General features: G+C 38.8%; 2 protein-coding genes across 2 annotated transcripts in view; one reads left to right on the top strand and one right to left on the bottom strand.

Annotated features, from left to right (window-relative positions):
- The first annotated feature begins 308 nt into the window (after positions 1-308).
- LOC135324317 (granzyme A-like) lies at positions 309-5,250 on the top strand. The gene is made up of 5 exons (XM_064500335.1): positions 309-445; positions 1,186-1,333; positions 2,492-2,630; positions 3,354-3,626; positions 4,407-5,250. The coding sequence occupies exons 1-5, from the start codon at positions 385-387 to the stop codon at positions 4,578-4,580; spliced, it is 795 nt and encodes a 264-aa protein (XP_064356405.1). The 5' UTR covers positions 309-384; the 3' UTR covers positions 4,581-5,250.
- A 3,896-nt stretch (positions 5,251-9,146) lies between these two features.
- The window catches only part of LOC135324485 (uncharacterized), a 26,049-nt gene continuing 16,096 nt past the window's right edge, over positions 9,147-19,099 (bottom strand). Inside the window, exons 9-12 of the mRNA XM_064500976.1 lie at positions 16,059-16,287; positions 14,798-14,923; positions 13,951-14,068; positions 9,147-10,384 (exon numbers count right to left, since the gene is read on the bottom strand). Coding sequence (XP_064357046.1) covers positions 10,221-10,384; positions 13,951-14,068; positions 14,798-14,923; positions 16,059-16,287 — 637 coding nt within the window. The 3' untranslated portion in view covers positions 9,147-10,220. The remainder of the gene's footprint in view (positions 10,385-13,950; positions 14,069-14,797; positions 14,924-16,058; positions 16,288-19,099) is intronic.

Raw genomic sequence — 19,099 nt, 5'->3', positions numbered from 1 at the left:
AGATTACCCTGGGGTTTCTAAAATGGAACTAAACATCTTTACGTGGGCAACCGAAACAAGACTAAAATTACATGAGCTGAGTCCTACCGTGCAATCGGACATGTAGTGGCTTGCAAGGTTAGGCAGCTCACCCCAGTGCTCACAGGGGCAATGCTATGTAGAGACCTGGAGGGCGGGGGAGGCAGGGAGAGAGATCCTATCTTCTCACCACAACATAAAATGCAGTTTCTCACTAACACCTCTGCTGTGAGCTATGTTGTGGAAGTGGTTTTCTTGTTTCACAATCAGAAATGTCAAATATCCTTAAGAGGAGAAACAAAACCCACATCCTTTTCATTTAGATATATATTAAACAGTGGATAGGGGAGAACCCAGGCAGAAATCATGGGGGCTTTCTTCACCTTGCCCAGCTCTTTTGCTGTCATTCTCCTGGTAATTCCTGGAGGTAAGTGCCCCATTTGATCCTTTTGCTGGTAAATTGTGACATGCAGAGTCAGAGTTAGGTAGAACAGCATCAGCATAAAGAAGACACTCACTATTACTGTTGGAGTTCTTAGAGTTTTTATTATTGGTGTCTTATTATTGGCAACTCATGCACTCATTGTATGTGTTTGGCCTTTTCATACAGAAAAAAAAACTCTGAATGAATTTAATTAAAGCTGCACAGTGGGCAGAGGAGTTCAGAGGAGTTAACATAATCATTATCTGATCCATCTCTCCAGAGACATACACATGTATTAATCTCTTGCTTTTCTTTTTTTCTCAAAAACATGTTCATTTAATATGACTTATACTATATAGCCCCATTTCCAGGAGTGCACATAGGACACATATCGCACAGTGTTTATCTGGTGGCAGGTTGAGAGGTTCTTAGTCACAATGAAAGCTGAGAAATTAACAATGGCAGTGAGGTTCAGGAAAAGAAATCTGTGCAAGAACAATAATACTCTGGTGGTTTTTTGTCAAAGTTCACACCACTAATCTATTTTTTTTTCCTACTGAAACATACAGAAGTAGTAATGTTAAGCAATATTAAGTCTACCCTGAAGACTAGCATTGTAGCATATGTACATACTTGTGTGTCTATGTACTTTATAATTACATTAACTTTTTTTTCTAAGAGACTTGTTTCTTACAATATTCATTAGCCCTGCTGTATGCATTGTGACTTATTTTTATTCTCAGCTTTGTGTGTGGATATCATTGGAGGACATGAAGTGGCACCTCACTCAAGACCATTTATGGCTCTAATTAGCGGAGAAAATGGAGCAAAAATATGCGGAGGAGCTTTAATCAAGGAAAACTGGGTGTTAACAGCTGCCCACTGTGAAATGTAAGTTCTGAATCTGATTCAGAGATGCCCTTAGTGAGTATCTGGCATCTTTCTTCAAGCAGGAAAGTTAATATCCCTGGTGGTTTTGTGCATTTAGCATGAGCATGATTATCTTCTAATTACTGCATTTCAAGATTTATGTTGACAATTGTGAATTGGTGATTAAGAAGTACCATAACAAGGTGTACTGATATTCATTGTTCCTGAACAGAAACTTTGCAAGCATCTATCTGCATGCAAGCACAGACTAGCAAAACTGAAGTAGTGAATTTGGGGTAAAGATTTATGTCTGTTTTCTCAGTCAATCAGTACACTAGACCAAACAGAGGACTGGTCAGTCTAGCTGCTCAGAAAACAGAATTAAATTCTTGCCATTTTATTCCATAAAAGATATGCCTTTCACTGCAGAACGAGACAGCACGCAGATATAAAGGAGAAAAAAATCCTCCAGAGAGATGATAGATGTTTAGAGACCCCTACTTTACAGAATAACTGTAGGTTAGCCTGTCAGCCAGCCTTTCTTCTTCCTGTCTGACTCAAGATGCAAACTGTTTGGCCCAGAACACTCTTCCTCAGCAAGGCAAGATGTGAGTTTTAAATCATATGTCCCGCCCGTTGTCCTTGTAGGGAGGACTGGAGCTGCTGCTGAGCCAGACCTCACACAGGCTCTGTCAGCGGCCTTTCCGGGCCCAGTGAATCACTGGACTCTACAGACATCAGAGAAATGTATCAGTTCCTCCCATCACCATCCAAACAGGAGATATATCAGACCTACTACAAAGAGGGCGTAGGGCTCAAAAGCTGTAATATTAACAGAAGGCAAAGAATGATGCTATACGAGACCTCAGTTAAGAGAAAATACAATAAATAATTAACCAATGGAACCAAAGGAGTCAGTTCAGAGTCAAGCACTTGAGTCTTGTCTATGTTCCTGGGAAGGTGAAAATAGCACGACATGAATCTTGATTCAATGACTCAATTGGTTTAACTATATATGAAAACATGGCAATGTTTTATATTTTTCTAATATACTGTTGCTTTTCAGGTATGAGGCAAGAGGCCCTGAAGCAACTGGTCATTATAGCACCACATTTAATAGCAAGGATTTACAGACTTAGAGCAAGTGAATCCTATTAACCATATTGTCTTTCTTCTCAGGAGAAAAAGCAACATTATTCTTGGAGCTCATTCACTGCTAAAAAGAGAGAGAGAACAACAAGTTTTTCAGATTGCAAAACAAATTCCCTACCCATGCTACTCTCCTAACAGTAGAGAAAACGATATAATGCTGCTGCAGGTATGAACTTACTTAGACTTCACTTAAGGAATATGCATCTTCTATGATGTACTACTTTCTTCCTCCTTATGAGGAAAGGAGATGAGTCAAGGGACTTTCTGGACACTATTTCCTGGGTGACATAGTCTGGTCTGCAAATCTAGCCAAATGTGAACTGGGGACTAAGGCGTTCAAACTACAATTCCTGTAATGCATACCAATGCTAGAAATATAAAAATCCTGGAGCTTGGCCAAAATATGTCTGCCTCTGCCTTTTCAATGAAATAATAATTGTTCACAGAAAATGGCATATTTCACATATTAAAATAAGGTGGCTAAAAATTCCAATATTCTGTCTGAAAAAATTTTAATAAAAAATTTGATTTCTCCCAGTCTCAGCTTTGCCAGCTGCAGTGATTGCTGCTATTCTGTCCTAGCTAAAAGGCTCAGATTCACTCTTTTTAGGTTTCAAGTAGTATAAGGGCCAGAGAAGAGAAACAGGGGTTTTTTTAGAGCTAACATTTCAGCAGAAGCTGAATGGGTTTTCATGGGACAAAGGACATTCATTTCCCTAATTCCATCATTACCTCATTGATTAGACAAGTCCTGCTACAAACAATTGAAGTATCTCAAAAAAAGGATTGCAATAATCCTCCACTGTCTCGATGGAAAAGATCCAATGATTAACATTGCATTAACTATTAATCTCGTCCCCATAATAACTATTTTCCATATCTTCCACAGCTTAAAAAAAGGGCAAAACTTAATAAAGCTGTGAAAATCATTCCGTTGCCTAACTCAGATGATGATCCCAAAGCAGGAACAAGTTGCACAGTAGCAGGATGGGGAAAAACTCACAATAACCTGAAAAAAGGTTCTAATACACTACGGGAAGTCAACGTCACTGTCATTGATAGAAGAATATGCAACGATTGGAAGCATTATAATGGCAAGCCTGTCATAACAGAGAATATGATATGCGCTGGGGCTACGAAAGGCGGAAAGGACTCATGTTCTGTAAGTATATTTACTGGCTGTATCCACCTAGAGAATACTAAAAATAAAATATAAAACTAGCTTTTACAGTCTTCTAACTTCTGCCTATCTTCAGTTCAATAAAGAACTTTTTAAAAATGAGTGAATTTAGCAATGGTTTGTTTATCAAAGCCTTAAAATCAAACCTTCAAACTGATAAATTCACCTTCACAGACTTTAGATTTTGTATTTTTATCCAAGCACAGCAGATAGATATTCTCTTCCTCCACAAAACGATGCTTAACAGAAAAATCTCCACAAAATAACTTATGCTTAATGGGCACATTCTCCAGCAAGTACACTGAACAGAAGAATTTCTCTGATGTCAGAAGGCTTTGAAACATGTTTTTCTGATAAAAAGCATTTTCATTGGGCACCAAGTCAAATAAATAACTGTGTAAGAATAACAGCAATTTTAAAAGATTTAAGTATTGAATTAATGAAGTTACAGAAAAAGGTACAAATTTCCAGAAACTTTCTGTCTTTCAAGAGGAAAGTTTCCATTTTTTTTCATATTCAGAAACACTATATAACTATTCCTTAGCAGTGATCTAGACTTAGTCCACAGAACTCACACATCAAAGATCAGATTTAAGTCTTTTTCTTTTGGCTAGTGAAAAACTTACCTTCTAAATAGAAAAAAAACAATACCACTGTCTACATTTCTGCTTCTTCCTTTCTCTTCTGGAACGAGATTTAAGTAAGAGAAGGATTTTTAAGCTTTGGTAAATTTCAATGACATTTTTTCCCTTTTTTTTCCAGGGGGATTCAGGTGGACCTTTAATATGCAATAATGTGATGAGAGGCATCACTTCTTTTGGAAGGGCCAACAGGTGCGGTGCTGCTGACAGCCCTGGTGTCTATACTCGACTCACAAAGCAATACCTTCTATGGATAAGAAAAACCATAGGGGGAGATTTACAGACCGGATTTTGACCAGCCAATTTCCTACTTTGTTCTTGTGTAACAAAACCTTGTTACCTTGTTTTGCGATATACATTATAAAATAGCTTCGTGATAGTGGTAAAAGAGGTATTCCCATGCTGAGCTTTAGCAGCTTTATTTCTTTAGGGATGAAACTGCATGTCTGCTTTCAGAACAGAGGCAACCTGAACAGGGCCAGAACAGAGCACTCTACATTAACAGCATTTGTAGTTTATACTCTCAGGCATGGAGTCATTAGACAGGTATTTGTGACTCAGGCTTCCGGCATTCTTGTGCTGAACATTTAAACCGAGCTCTACATGGATAAATATTTCTGACCAAGAACCTACTACTCCAGCTGTTTGGGTCCTGACTGCATGTTGAGTACATATTGCATTCTTCTGTATCTAGACTTCTGCAAAACCCCCTGAAAGTAAATGAGGTGCAGGTACAACTCCAGATATCTGAAAAACTGAGTAGTTTCTCTGCAGCAGAACTCCTGATTTTACAGGTGGAAGGAACTGGTAAGCTTTAGGAAATGAAGTCTCAGCAACTGGACCATTTGGACAGTTTGATTGTGAGACAGAATAAGTGTGTGTTTTCTAACATGCATGCATTTGAAACCTCTGTCTTTCACACTTTAATGTACTTTGCATTTAATAAAGAATGGCAATAAAATCTACTGCCTGAAGCTGTCAATTTACATGAAACACCCTGCCTCTTGCAGTGCAGGTATTCTGTATACAGTCTGTATACAGTGTATACAGTAACATGTATACATGCTTTGGATGTGCTATATGTTTACAGACTGCACCAAGATCAGCAAGATTATATTAAAAAATTGGCTGAAAGCCATCCTCCAGAGAAATGACAGAAGGTGTCTTACCTGGAGTATCAGTATGATAAATCACTGTCAGTAAAGCAAAAAAACCACAATTAATTTCATGGTCCACTACCACTAATAAGCTAGATTTCATTGACAGACATGCAGTGAAATTTTTAGGTGTTTCAAAAACCACTTTTCAAACAGCAAACAGATCTATCATGAAAAATATTTCTCCACATGTCCATATTAACAATCTTGGGCATCTTTAATGCCATTAGTACCTCAAAAAGGGGTTGGTTTTATTTTGTGTTGCTTTGGTTTTTTTTTTTTTTTTTTTTTTTTTTTTTACTTAGAAGTAGGAGTTAGCTAACAGAGAGCACAGGGCATTCAAAGGGTGGAGAAATCTGGTACATGATTTTAATTAAAAAGCCATTGCTTAGTTCATAACAAGCAATTAAATATCACTTACAAACACAACATGGGAAAATACAGATTAAAACTTATTTACACCTCTGTCTCCACCTTACAACTTGTTGACACAAAACAGAAGTTTCATCATAAGAGGAATACTGAGGGGTGAGGAGGGAGAGGGTCCAAGCTACAGCAATCTTTACTGAAAGTTTTGAAGCTGAAGGTCTTTTATGTTTTCTATTACAAATGTTACGCAGGCAGAGCTTGCAACATTCCTCCTCCATACTCCTAAGGTGTAGTTTGCATGTTTGTTCTATGACTGATGGGCTGTAAAAAAGGCCACACAAAAATACAGAAGCAAAGAAATAGAAAAGAAAGAGAAAGAAGTATTCTTAGCCAAATAAGATTGCATCAGTGAAACTGAGAGCAGAATTTGCCCACTGACTGATACTGATACCCAAAATGGTGACTTCGATTCTGTCTTTATACACCCAAGGAATAGGTAAGAGAAGGCCAGACATTTTCTATTCGATTTATCACACAAACTGCCACACCACTGCTTAGGAAAGAACTGATTCTAAAAACTCTCAGAAAATAGAAAATCCTTATTATTCTAATGCAATATAGCTGATCTTCAAGCCAACTTATCATCTGGGGCTATTTCTCTCTCTCCACAGGCTAGTCTTACATCGTCACTCTCCTCTTTGCCCATCTTTTGCATTGTCTTGCTTTCACTCTGCTGCAGCATTTTCTTTATCTTATTTCTTTCTCTTTGCTCTGCTTCTTCCCCTTGCCTGGAAGTCACTGGCAGCATCCTTGTCATGGGAAAATCCTGCTGAAAGCCTATGATCCATTTTTTCTCCATTTTGACCCAAGTGTTGCAGAACCTTAGAGATCAGGGAAGTGAGGATCTGACTAAGCAAAAGTCTGCAGTACATCAAGAAATGTGCAAGGCAAAAGTAAAATAGATAGCCTTCCTCCTCCAGCTTGAAATTTAGAATCTATCCCAAACCAGCATAAAAACTTTTTTTTTTTAACCTGAATGTTATTTGATGAATTGTACAAAATCAGTCAGGTTCTTAGTGGAACTAGATGTAACATGATAAACATAACATTCAAGCCTCTGTCATCTTTGTCAGTGGTGGAAACCTGTGGGAAAAGCAGTAGGAGCAAGAGCAAGGAGATGGAACAGAGCTTCCATCTAAGCTGGGAATTTTTTTCATCAAGAGGCCTGAACCTAATCCCAGTAGAGCTCCACCACTACGGGATGGAGCCCATGCAATACTTACTGGTTAAGAAAAATGTTATGATCAGTCAGTGACATTTTGACACCCAGAATGCAACAATTTCTGCTCACTGCGAGCTTAAGGAACAGCTGAGCACCTTGTGAAAAGGTATAAACTGCATTGCACAGACTGATGCAACATTATCTACTTAGCATCAAGTGGCAACAAAATAGAGGAGAGTCTGCCAGGGACTGTTCAGTGCATTGTATGTGCAGAAACAAAAGAATTCCCTCATCTGAGTTTCTTTAATCTATTTAATTACATAACAGTCAGACAACCACATCATCATACTGGTGAGCCAAGGAACATACACTCCCCGCATGGGCAATTCAAGGTTCTCCTCTTGTAAAAATGATTTTTGTCCTGAAGTTTTAGATTCCATATGCGCTGTAAAGTGTTCCAGCTTGAACAGGACAGTGGGCATTACGGTGTAGGTTTGGGCAATGTAAATTCTGCTTATACCCTGTGTCACCTCCGGAGACTCGGCCATTAGCAGAGATGAGGTACAGGCCCTAGATGCAGAACAAGCTGACCTCTTCAAAATGGGTTCTGATCTCTGTCTCAGTCTGGGCCTGAACCATATGCCAGCCATACAACAGGCAATAAGCTAAAAATATGACATAATTTATAGGGAGGAGTCGAGATTTCACATTTTTCCCTAGAGTTTATGTGTTAAGACCTCTGCACAGGCAGAATGAGGCAGCTATGCAAGAACAGTGATCTGCTTTCAGCAACTGCACACTATACTTGCAAGTATTTGGTAAGATACCTGCAATACATTAGCAATGCAGATCCATGCTGCCTGTGCAAGTTCTCAAACTCCTATTCTCTATAGATAGATATTGGCCATGTTAAAGAGACTTGACAGTAGAGAAGCACATCTAGAAAAGAAAGTATATCTACAAAAAACACTTCAGTATATGTTTAATTTGAATCCAGATTATTCACTGATTAGTCACTGGCTGAAATTTAAATATATCCTTAAATGCTTTCTCAGAATGGAGACATCATCATAGACTAGAGCTCCTGTTCACACGCTTACAAAAGATTGTCTCATTTTAATAACGGGCTTTTGGCTAGTTCCACTGAAATCAGTGACTTCTCCCACTTTAAGTACTATGTTAGAATATTTTGGGGGCCAATATAGCTTGACCATTCAATAACGAATGAGCATAATTAGATGTAAGTAGTCAGCACTCCTCGGGCCAAAAGAAATGTGTTTTATTATTTTGATAGCTAAGCATCAAGCAAAATATGCTTAGCTTCATATTGACCAGCTCTTTCCCCATGACATCCCCCTATCCCACCCCGCATTAAACATCTGTTCCTTTATTTGGTAAACTAAGCATTTAGGTAACTTCTACAGAAAAAGAGGGAATTCGAAGGAGAAACACAGAAATCTATGAGTAAAGAGATGCATTCCACTACTATTTTCCCTTTGAAAGAGAAAAAAATACTTTTAACATTTTTTAAAACTTCTAAAGTAATTAAAACACTATTTTGAATATTTAAATTGGATTCTAAATGTCTGATAAAATCAGCTGCAACAAACATGCTATTATTAGAGTATACGTACTCTTAAAGTTATTTCCCATTCTTAGATATCAGCTTCTTCATAGTTGTGTCTACCTTTTTTACCTTGTCTTACATAAGACCACAAGAGATGACCACAGAAACCAGCAGCTTAGCAGCGTATTTATCGTAAATTAACAACTCGTTGGGTACTTGAGACATCTGAGAAAACATGAGTGGCCTCAGCCTTCCAGACCTAAAGTTAGTGATCACGTGATTTATGAACAGCAGAAGATGAGGTTTTAAAAATGATGAGAACCAAAGACATGACAGTTTCACATTCATTTCCAGAGATGCTTGTGCCCACCTTAAGGTTACCTATCTCTTTTCAAGCATTTGCTGATAACTGAATTTTCCACTGGCTGACACTGATCTACTTCCCTAATCCCCCATACTTCCCCAGGTCAGTTACAGGAAATATTCTAAATATATTTCAAACAGGAAAAAAAGAAGAGAAATTCAAGCAACATGATTTTCTGAGCTTACAAGGCTTTTAATGTACAAATACAAGACTGAATCCTTACCCAGTGCCTTTCTTCCAATGGTGAAAGCAAAGCTCCAAAGACATCTGTGGATAGGGCATGCTTTGAACAGCATCACTGAGTTGCATCTGAATAGCATCTGAAGATGAATCCTGACAGCCTTACTTAGCTGTTGACAGCATACAGGTCTTACTCAGACAAATTCCCATTAAAATCAAAGGGGTTGGGCCCCTGTGAGCACTAAAAATTCATAAAGAGTGCCAGCTGCCAGGTTTGCTGACACCCAGAATTAAACTGGCATCCCTATAGGATAAATGATCTAACTGTTGTGTTTGACCCAAACAGAATGCCTCTTTGACTCTGCTTATCAGGCTTATTAACCAGTTAATCACATAATTATGCACAGTAACAGAATTATTACACATGTATTTATATTTTCAAATATCTATCACACACGATAGGTGAGTTTAAGGAAACAATTCAAAATCCAGTAAAGGACAGTTTTCTAATAAACTCAGTTCTCATTGCTGCTATGAAGACAATAAAGAATTCCCAAGAAATTATTTATCTTTAGTTAGTTATGTATTTAGGCTGGGTCTTAAGAAATATTTAGACAGATTCTCTTTTGCACTATGATCTATGTGATGTATAGAAGATCCACTCCCTTGGGCTGGTCTCTGCTCATCCTGGCCCTTGAATGATTCAAGGTTTATTACATGAGGGGCATGTGTGTTCCCAGGAAATGCTAAGATGATATAAAACTACTTACAAGAACCATAGCTAAAAGCAGGACCTAAGACTTTATGCTGGCACTTGACATAGGGTGGATTCCACCCATGCTTGCTAGCTTAATGAAAATAAGTGTTATATTATTCTTCAAACTTACGATATTTTTCCTCTACTGCAAGTGAGACAAGCTACTAACATTCTACATGATTATGGACTGATGGGGAAAATTGCTTTCTCATGAAAACATGATGCTATTTTTGCCATGTTTCATTTGGAAGGAACATATATGTTCCTAATTATTGAATGGGCCAAATACACTTAATCACTTGCTTTCAAGGAAAAGAAGTCACAAGAACGAGCCCAGATAACCATCAGAAAAAGCCTTGCCAGTGTGTCTGCTCTCCCCAGACTCGTGGCATTTCCACACACAGGCTGTCCCATCAGCTGCCACAGAAAAGAGCCTGCTCTCATCTGGGCTCAGGGCTACATGCAGCACTCTCCCTTTGTGACCTGCAAAATAAAATATGTATATAAAATACTCAAAGATGCATCACAATTTTACACTGAGAATGCAGTGCACTTTTGCTATCCCCCACCCATGGTATGGATTGTTCTACTTCCACTCTAATAGCTCAATGTGCTGCATAAAACGTGTTTTTTCACCGAATCCTGCCTTATCTAGACAATACTTTCACATTAAGAAGCAATTGGAGGCAATTTTTTTCATATTAGGGACCAGGCTTTAACTGTAAGGTCTGTACCAAACTGAGAAGACTTTTCTGTCCAAGGAGAACATTAAACCTGAACTCTCAATTCTCCACTGCATTTACCATATGAATCTCATCTGCATTTGGTAATGTGTCTCACGGCTAAGCATTCCCATCTGGCTGCACGTGCTTTGCAGACAGTTTGCTGCTGATCCAACAACTATGAGATAGTGTCTCCAGTTGCAGCATTATTACTATTAAGCAGATCTTTTAATAACGATCCCTCTGAAAAATTTATTTGAATTGTATATTGAGTTTGTCCGTAGAACTTTGGGAGCTAGACACTGAAAGCCAGAAGCTACCCCAGTCTAGCAGCACAAAAACCTAAAAAACTCATTAACCTGGTTATGCAAATATCTTCTTCAGGATAAAAAAACAGCTCTGAACCTGACAGCCAAACAAGAATCTCTTATTAAAAAGAGATGAGTGAGACCTACGCTTACTTTACTGCTAAGTCATAGACCTTCTGTGTGACCTTGTGCAAGATCACACCATCAGCTTTTTAGGCACCTGGGGCAAGAGGAATTAAGAGCCTTTTTACCATAATTTACTGGCCATTAGCTTCTCTGTGTGGGTGGAGTTACTGACTTAATCATAGAGCTGAGTAAGTCATCCAAGGGCAAAACAGGAACTTCTGAGACACAGTGCATCTCATCCAAAGTAAACCAGATGAACCATACCCTGAAAGAAAGTACGAAGGTCTGAAGGATGTCTTGGACAACCAACTCAGATGTAGGTAACCTATATCCTCCATCCTCTGTGTTTCAGTTCCCCATGAATACAATGGGGATAGCAGCACTTCTCTAGCTCAAAAGAACATTGTAAGGATAAGCACGTGAGGAACTGTGAGGCTCTCTGAGGCTGTGGTATTTATCACAATGGTACCTGATGAGGATCCATAGCAATGCTGTAGATGGACAGTCTGCCCCACCTTTTGAAGCTGCTAGAGTGGCTCTTTGGACCCATAATGACTAAAAGCAAATCTCTTTTGTCCTGGTACCGAGTAACACATGTCCCACCTAGACTTTGAGACTAGAATTTTGACTCTATGACTAAGTTATTTTCAGCAAACATTAATTTTTCAAGCTTTCCTCCTTCTCAAGTTATTGAGGGGTACACCATTTTGTCAATATTGATGACCATGAGTTCACACTGCACAGAATTCTTAACATCATCTCCTTTCAGTGTCTGCAATGACTTTGAAGCAAGAGTCAGAGATGTAGTCTTTGGAGGCATCCAAAAATATTACAACGCTAATCGAAATTTAATAGTTTCAGACACAAATAAGTGAGGGAGGGGTGGGGAGAAATCAGAACAGTAGAAGTTATTCATTTCTACTGGAGAAGACTGGAGATTTATTTCATGGTTTCAAGATTACATTTAGCTACTTCTCAAAACAATTAAATGTTGTGTTTGCTTACATGCTTTCCTTGATCTAAAACAACTTTTCTGAGGGGAGGAAATTTAAATCCAAAATTAATTATCTAGCAGTTTACTCTCATAGCTCTACCAGAGCTTCCTATCCCAAAGATGGACTTCACGCTTTAAAAAGATTATCTTCCAGCTGTTCTATTCTGAATGTGCTCACTAGTAGGCAACCTCAATTACTAAAGCATTGAACAACAGCTGATAGTGCTGAGTTGTTAGCTGAGGTCTTCAGCAATTTGTAGCAGGATCCAATAATGAAATGCAATAATGGCAATTAATTTTTTTCAGTGCAGAATTATGTGGTATCTGAGACTGCTTCAGAGCCATCTTGAAACTATCACGGTATTTTTTCCAAACGTATTTTGATACACTGACAATTTTCTCCAACATCCAATTCCTTGGATGTTGCAAGAGTCTCCATAAGTAGAGATATTCATGTAGTAACTATCTGATCTTTTTGTTCAGGAAAATAAGTTTTTCTTGAAGATGTGTAAACTGAATAGGAAACAGGATGATAAGCAACACTCCAGCTTCACATTACTAATGCATTTGACTTACGTGGTAAATGTTTTGCACTACACGTTATTTGCAACAGTAAGAGCAAATCTTTTTATTGTAAGTTGTGCATTCAAGATTTATATGGATTTGAGGAACCTGAGTAGTTAAGTACCTACAGTAGTAAAGACTGAATGTCAAACGTTTTACATTTCAGGCGCTGCAGATGCATTGAGTCATTTCCCTCATGTCACTTTCCAGATCATTTCTCAGAGAAAGCTTCCTTTAGAGCTATACTTAAATGTGTAGGAATAAGGAAAGAAAAGAGGCATAGAGAAGCAGCATTACACAAGGATAATGTGTAATACACAATGCCCTCTCTCTCCCATCTTTGTATTGAGTCTTCTATGCTTTCCCCTTACAGGTTAGTGTTGAAGCCAAGTCCCTGGTTTCCAGAACAGCATATATTAGAAATTTAATCAGTGCCTTCAAATGCATCAATGGGGTGCAAAAAGTATTTGTAAATATCATCTATGTTTGTTAGGTGGAAAAATCAAAAGCTTCTTTGGATATAATCTTGTCAGTGAGTGCAAAAAAACTCCCAAACCTGCAAAAATGCAGCCAGTGCTCAAATAATTTGTGTTTTCCTTTAAATTCAGATGCTTCTGTTGGACTTTTCCATTAAGACTTAAACAAATGAAATTCAATGGATGGGAGTGACATCAAGCACCAGCTATGAGAAGGATCAATAGCAGAGAATGATATTTATATACAGTCTAGCACTACATCTCCATGGACTGATACTCAGAGATGCAAGGAAACTTCACTTGCTCTAGCTACCAGTACGGTATAAGAGAAAGAAGTTGCTTTACAATGCTTGACACAAAATCATTCATTAAAACCCAGACAGTTCTAAACAACATATAGAGATTTATTTCAAACTTATTGTGAAAGCTGCTCCAATATTGCCTGATGAGCTGCAATACTGAAGACCCACATCTAGGCTGTGCCATCTAGGAGGCAATCAGCCTAGAATATATGGAAGCAACTTGATGTTAACACACTCAGCCAAGCTCTAGTAAGCCTTAGGGAGAGGTGGGACTCCACATCCTGTTCCTGGTATGGCCTTAGAAATGATAGGAGAGAATCCCATCATTAAAACCAAGGCATTTTACAAAGGCAGCTAAAAAAGGCTAAGTAGTGGACATTACCTACATGCATGCATTCACACACGCCTGATGCATGGGATTCAAAGAGATAGGATGTGCGGGTGATGCTCTAACTTTATTTTACTTAAATGTATAAAGTATGTATTTGCAAAATCATATTGATTAGACAGAAAGATAGTTAATTGAAATAGTTAAAACTATTAACTGAAATACTTGCCATAGAGTTCTGATGAATTGATAAGCATAGGATACTTCCATATTACCATCTGATTTCTAGGAAGGCCTTGTCCAGTCATCAGTTCGCTGGTTTTGGGTAACCAGAGCAAGGAACAAATCTATTGCAATTTAAAAGTCTACTTTAGTTCTCAGAAAGGGTCTACAAATACCATTCAGTAGATTTGAAATTTGCAATGTTATCTGCAAATGCTTAAACAAGCTACTGAGAAATAGCCCCAGCAGAATACTTACTTATTTAGAAGGCTCATCTCATTTCTGACAATACTTCCAAGTACAGCTGCATCATCATCCTAGCTAAACACGATCATAGCCTACCACTATCAAACTAAAGCCCCTCAGACAGATCCTCAGCTGAATAAGTTGGCATAGATCCAGGAGACTCTACAGTTATGCTGCTTGACTTCAGCTGAGACTCTGATCCTCTGTCTCCAAACATTCAAACTCCAGAGACTGATGTTTGGCCTCTGGCTCTTACACCTCTCCCCACCCCAGAACTCTGGGAATTTTGCCTCCTCCACAACATTCTCTCCTCGTTTGAGTTTTGGCCAAAACCATCACTGCCAATAAGGAAAAGATGATGAAAAGTGTCTGGCTGTGAGAACACCTCCTCTTCAACCGCTTGAGACAGAAGTGGTCAATGAGAAACAAACTGCTTCCGAGTCCAATCACACACTGCAGTGCTGAAAGCAGCACAAATGCTTCTCCAGAGAAAATCCTGCTGTTCCTCTGTCTACAGAACTGCCCTCAAAGTCAGTGGGAGTTTGCCAAAGAAACACAGCTACACAAGACGACCACAGCCTAAATATGCAGACATTTCATCATTTCACCTGAGAATCTGTAGCTGCACTTTGGATGATTTTCTCACGATTTATGTCCCAGACACGCAAAATCCCATCTTTCATTCCACCTCCTGTAGCAAGGATTTTGGACTGCCAAGGACACCAGTTCATAGCCTAAAGAAAGCAGATGCCAGAAAGACTAGGACATTAGCTGGAAGAGAGGGGAATAGATTTTGCTTAAAAGCCAGGTTAGAAAAATGAACTGCAACAAGCACCCAGAATGTACCTTTTTCTTTTATTCACTGCACATCATTCTCTTCCTACACACATGCACACATGTAGGATCCCAAAACTCCAAATGCTGCTTCAGATTTCCTTTGCCATTGCTTCACAGTAGCCTACGCCATCTTCCTGTAAGCCCGTACTGACAGCTTCCCTCCCTACACTTCACAGGTCACAGATTCACACTTTGGTACCAGAAGAGACCATTAGATTACAGTCTGACTTACTGCCTAAACCAAGCCATCGGGGAACCCCATGCAATGTGACTTATAAGACTTACTACAGGCCTGGTTTCTTCTGAGATACATGCGGGATATGCCTGAGGCCCAGACTCTACCCTAAAGGAAAGCTAATGAGAACTGAATTCCACCTATTCAAACAAATTTTACTGACCCTTTAATATCAGTGTTTCAGTCCAGTCTCAGGCTTTTCTTGGACAGCTTATAAATGCTAGACTCCCCTGTCTCTCACTGCTGATATCCATCTTATCTCCCATACAGACTGGGACCTTATGAAGATGAGGAATCTAAGCTGTCCCATTTCCAATTTCTTACTTCGGATCCTTTGCTACCAACTATTATATCATGAAATGAAAGTATGGACAGGAGGGCAAAAGAAACTTTATATTTAAAATTATTTCAGCAGAGAGAATTTTCCGAAAGTCAGCTTCAATAATTGAAAAAGATCTTGTTTTTTTTCACTTGTAGGCATTGTGCCACCAAAGTTCTCTGTGCAAGACAGAAAGCAAGGAGGAGGATGTCAGTTTTATTTCTGTTTGGTATTATATTTACAAAGGCCTACTAATCTAGGAAAAAAATCCTAAATCAGTCAAAGCATTAGCAAACTTACCTGTGACTGGGAATACTGCATGGGGAGAACAGGTCTTAAGATTAACTGCATCACAATAAGGGGAGAAGAAACTAATAGGAATCACTGAGATAATCGGAAACATTTCATGACTGTCTACATCAGCAACATGACTTCATGAGAACAGACATAGAAGAGCAACTATTCCTTCTCCACATACCTTGACTCCTGAGGAATGAGGTAAGGTTTTCAGTGGCTGTGACTGCACTTTCACACCAGGGTCACTAGGCCAGATATTCAATATTCCATCACTAGACCCACTTGCCAGCAACTTATTGGTTAGTGACCATTTCAGGCTGCAAATGCTTTGCTTGTTTTGGCAAAGAGTCCCAACGTGGTGCTGAGCAACCCGAACATCGTGATGATGAATAGATCCTAACCTTGAACCACTGTAGATTAGAAAAGACAGCATGAATTTGATGTCAAAGACGACGAGCTACATTGTCACATTGATGTTTCTTCAGTGGTTTCAGAAGCAAACCACAGAGGGGAACATGTGTGCAGAATAACACTATTGAAGTAAGAGGCAAGACAAACCAGAGTATCAAAAGTGCACCCAGACTGTAGAGGTGGCTGACAGTGGAAAGCAGTCAAGCTCAGTACAGGCCAGGCAGAAAAGCTGTTCTCCATTAGAGTTTTCATTTCTCTGAAGATATATGGCAATGTATGATGCTGATCTGCACCTTGTTCAACTATTGGCCATTCAAACTTTTTCCTGTTTAACAAAAGTACTGTTTGGCAACATTAATTTTGCCAAGGTCAGATATGACTACTCCCAAAAAAGAGGCAGTGTATAATTGCATTGCTCTGAGAAAGGGCTTATTAGCCAATAACAGTGTCTTTGGTTCTGTCCTTCCTCCCTTTCCCTTCCTACCTTCCACTTTCAGGCTGAAGGAGAATTTGCACCAATCACCTCAAGCACCACCAAGCACCTACTTATCACAGTTTGACTTAGTCACACTAACTGCCTGTTAGGAAACGGATCCATCGTTCTACCTCTCCTGAGGGACCACTCCTTCTTCACGACTCAGTAAACAGAGCAGGAACTGTGGGTCCGAGAGGTTGCACTCTCCATTTGTGTGGTTACTACATCCAGTATCATCAGTCTGCCAAAGGAAGGAAGAAATACCCTGCTTGGAAGCACAGCTATTGTTACAGCTTAGCTCCTAGATTTTACACATCAATAGAAGAACTGAATTAGAAATATTGAAAGTACCTTACAGCACATAAATCTTTTCTTGTCTTTCTAAGGATAACACCTACATGAGATATATGACAAAATAAAAGAGCTTCCCAATGGAAATTCACACTTCTATCCATTATGATGACACTGAGAAACTTAAGATTATCACCAACTTTCTGGGCATCTGAAAACCAAATATTGCACACTACTGCAATATATTTATTAAAGCAATAATGACTGGAAATTTTCCTATACTAGCTCTTAAAGATCTTCAGATACAAGCTGAGTGATTTAGAAGCTCCAAAAATGCACACACAAAACTGACTGACTACGAGCAGTGTCATTCTATTGTGCTTAAACTGTACAGACTTGCCAAGCTCTTGAAACCAATGAAGTCCACAAAAGCATGAAAGAATCCAACAAACCAGTTTGCCAGTGAATATTAAGGACATCTTTATGGAAAATGTCTATAAAGATACATTGGAATATGCAAAGATGTCATCGCTTGTCTCCTGCAGATTCATATAGATTTTTCCTATTATATGATAAGCAGAGAAATCTAACCAACAGAAACAGATTTGAATTGCCAGTGTTGACCACATTGAGATTTTTGGTCGTTCTAGCAGTAAGAGTGGGGGGAAAAAAAAAAAAGAGTTTCTCAGAATCCTAGTTGGGTGTTTCTCCTAACAGAAATTTTTTGCTTGCCATAATAAGAAATCAGAATTATTTGCTTTCGACACAGATGACATCTGTTTTGCTAAAGACAGATTAAAACCCATAAAACTTCACAACAGGTTAATTTATGGTACTGAAATATATTGAGAGTTTCATGAGGATGTGTTGTTGGACTATCTTGACCACAAGCATTAATAAACTCAGTATAATCCCAAAGAGTCAATTGTCCATAGTGAAGTTTCTATAAGAACAGTTCGCTTATTTTAGCAACAAAGAATATTAACTCCATGTCTTTCTTTCTGCTTATATAAATATTTAGACTTTCATAATTTTAGAATGACTGGCCAGCTGTCAAACCAAGCACATTTTATAAACATTATCTCAACATAATCTATCAACAGTAAACATGATTCACAGGCTTATGCTGAATTTCATTATCAATTCTTATTCAAAGAGATTTGCAATTTAAGTTTCTGCTATTTGCACTCATTTGGCCAAGCTGAAATACAAACTGAAACTAATGCATACTGTAATAAGGTTATGCCACCTGGCATTAATAGGATGTTCAAGCCTCATCCTTATAACTTAATTCACTCAGAAGATCCACTCCAAAGGTCCCAGCATTTTATTAACTGATTGTTCAGTTGGTATCCTTGTACCTCACTCCACCCAGACCCAACAAAATCAAAAGCCACGGACTCTTACTGTGAAATCGAAACAAAACCACCCCTCTAAAGCAGTGTGCCTGTCCAGTGAATTAGTTTCATTTTGAGTTTAACAATGAAGTTCAAATCAGTCAACCGTTGCTATTAAGTTTAAACAAAACAGAAGACTATCACATGACGTTAAAATAGTAGAAATATCCATCATAAACCAGCCTCCCTTCAGCCCTTCAGCCTGAAACAAAGATATGAACCAGCAAATGCAAGAAAAAAAAATGAAAGTATGTTTAATCATTCTCATCTGAGGCTCCATATTGAAGTGATCCCTAAATACAAAAAGTTCACAAGCTAGTATAAAAACTCACCCTCAGCAGAGCAAAGGCCAATCACTTTAATCCTCACTCAGAATAGGTCTCAGGCTGTAGGAAGCAATGAATTGGCCTTCCCTCATAGCTACGCAGCCAGAGAGCTGTGTAACTTTATAGCAGCTGTGCCTCACTGTGCACCTGAAAGGACAGATGCAGCCTTCTTATCAATGGAGGGAAAGCCCGAGCTCCATGACATTCTCCACCTGGTACTTCTTTGGAGTCCAGATCCACTGGAGGCAACACCATTTAGAGCTCGGGCTTTGCATAAAACCAGAGCCACATTCTCCATATTCTAGTGAAATTCTGCAAGTGG

This window comes from Dromaius novaehollandiae, chromosome W, assembly GCF_036370855.1.
Source record: "Dromaius novaehollandiae isolate bDroNov1 chromosome W, bDroNov1.hap1, whole genome shotgun sequence".
In the NCBI taxonomy this organism is placed as follows: Eukaryota; Metazoa; Chordata; class Aves; order Casuariiformes; family Dromaiidae; genus Dromaius; species Dromaius novaehollandiae.
Note: the sequence above shows the minus strand (reverse complement) of the source record. Positions and strands in the feature narration are given on the sequence as shown.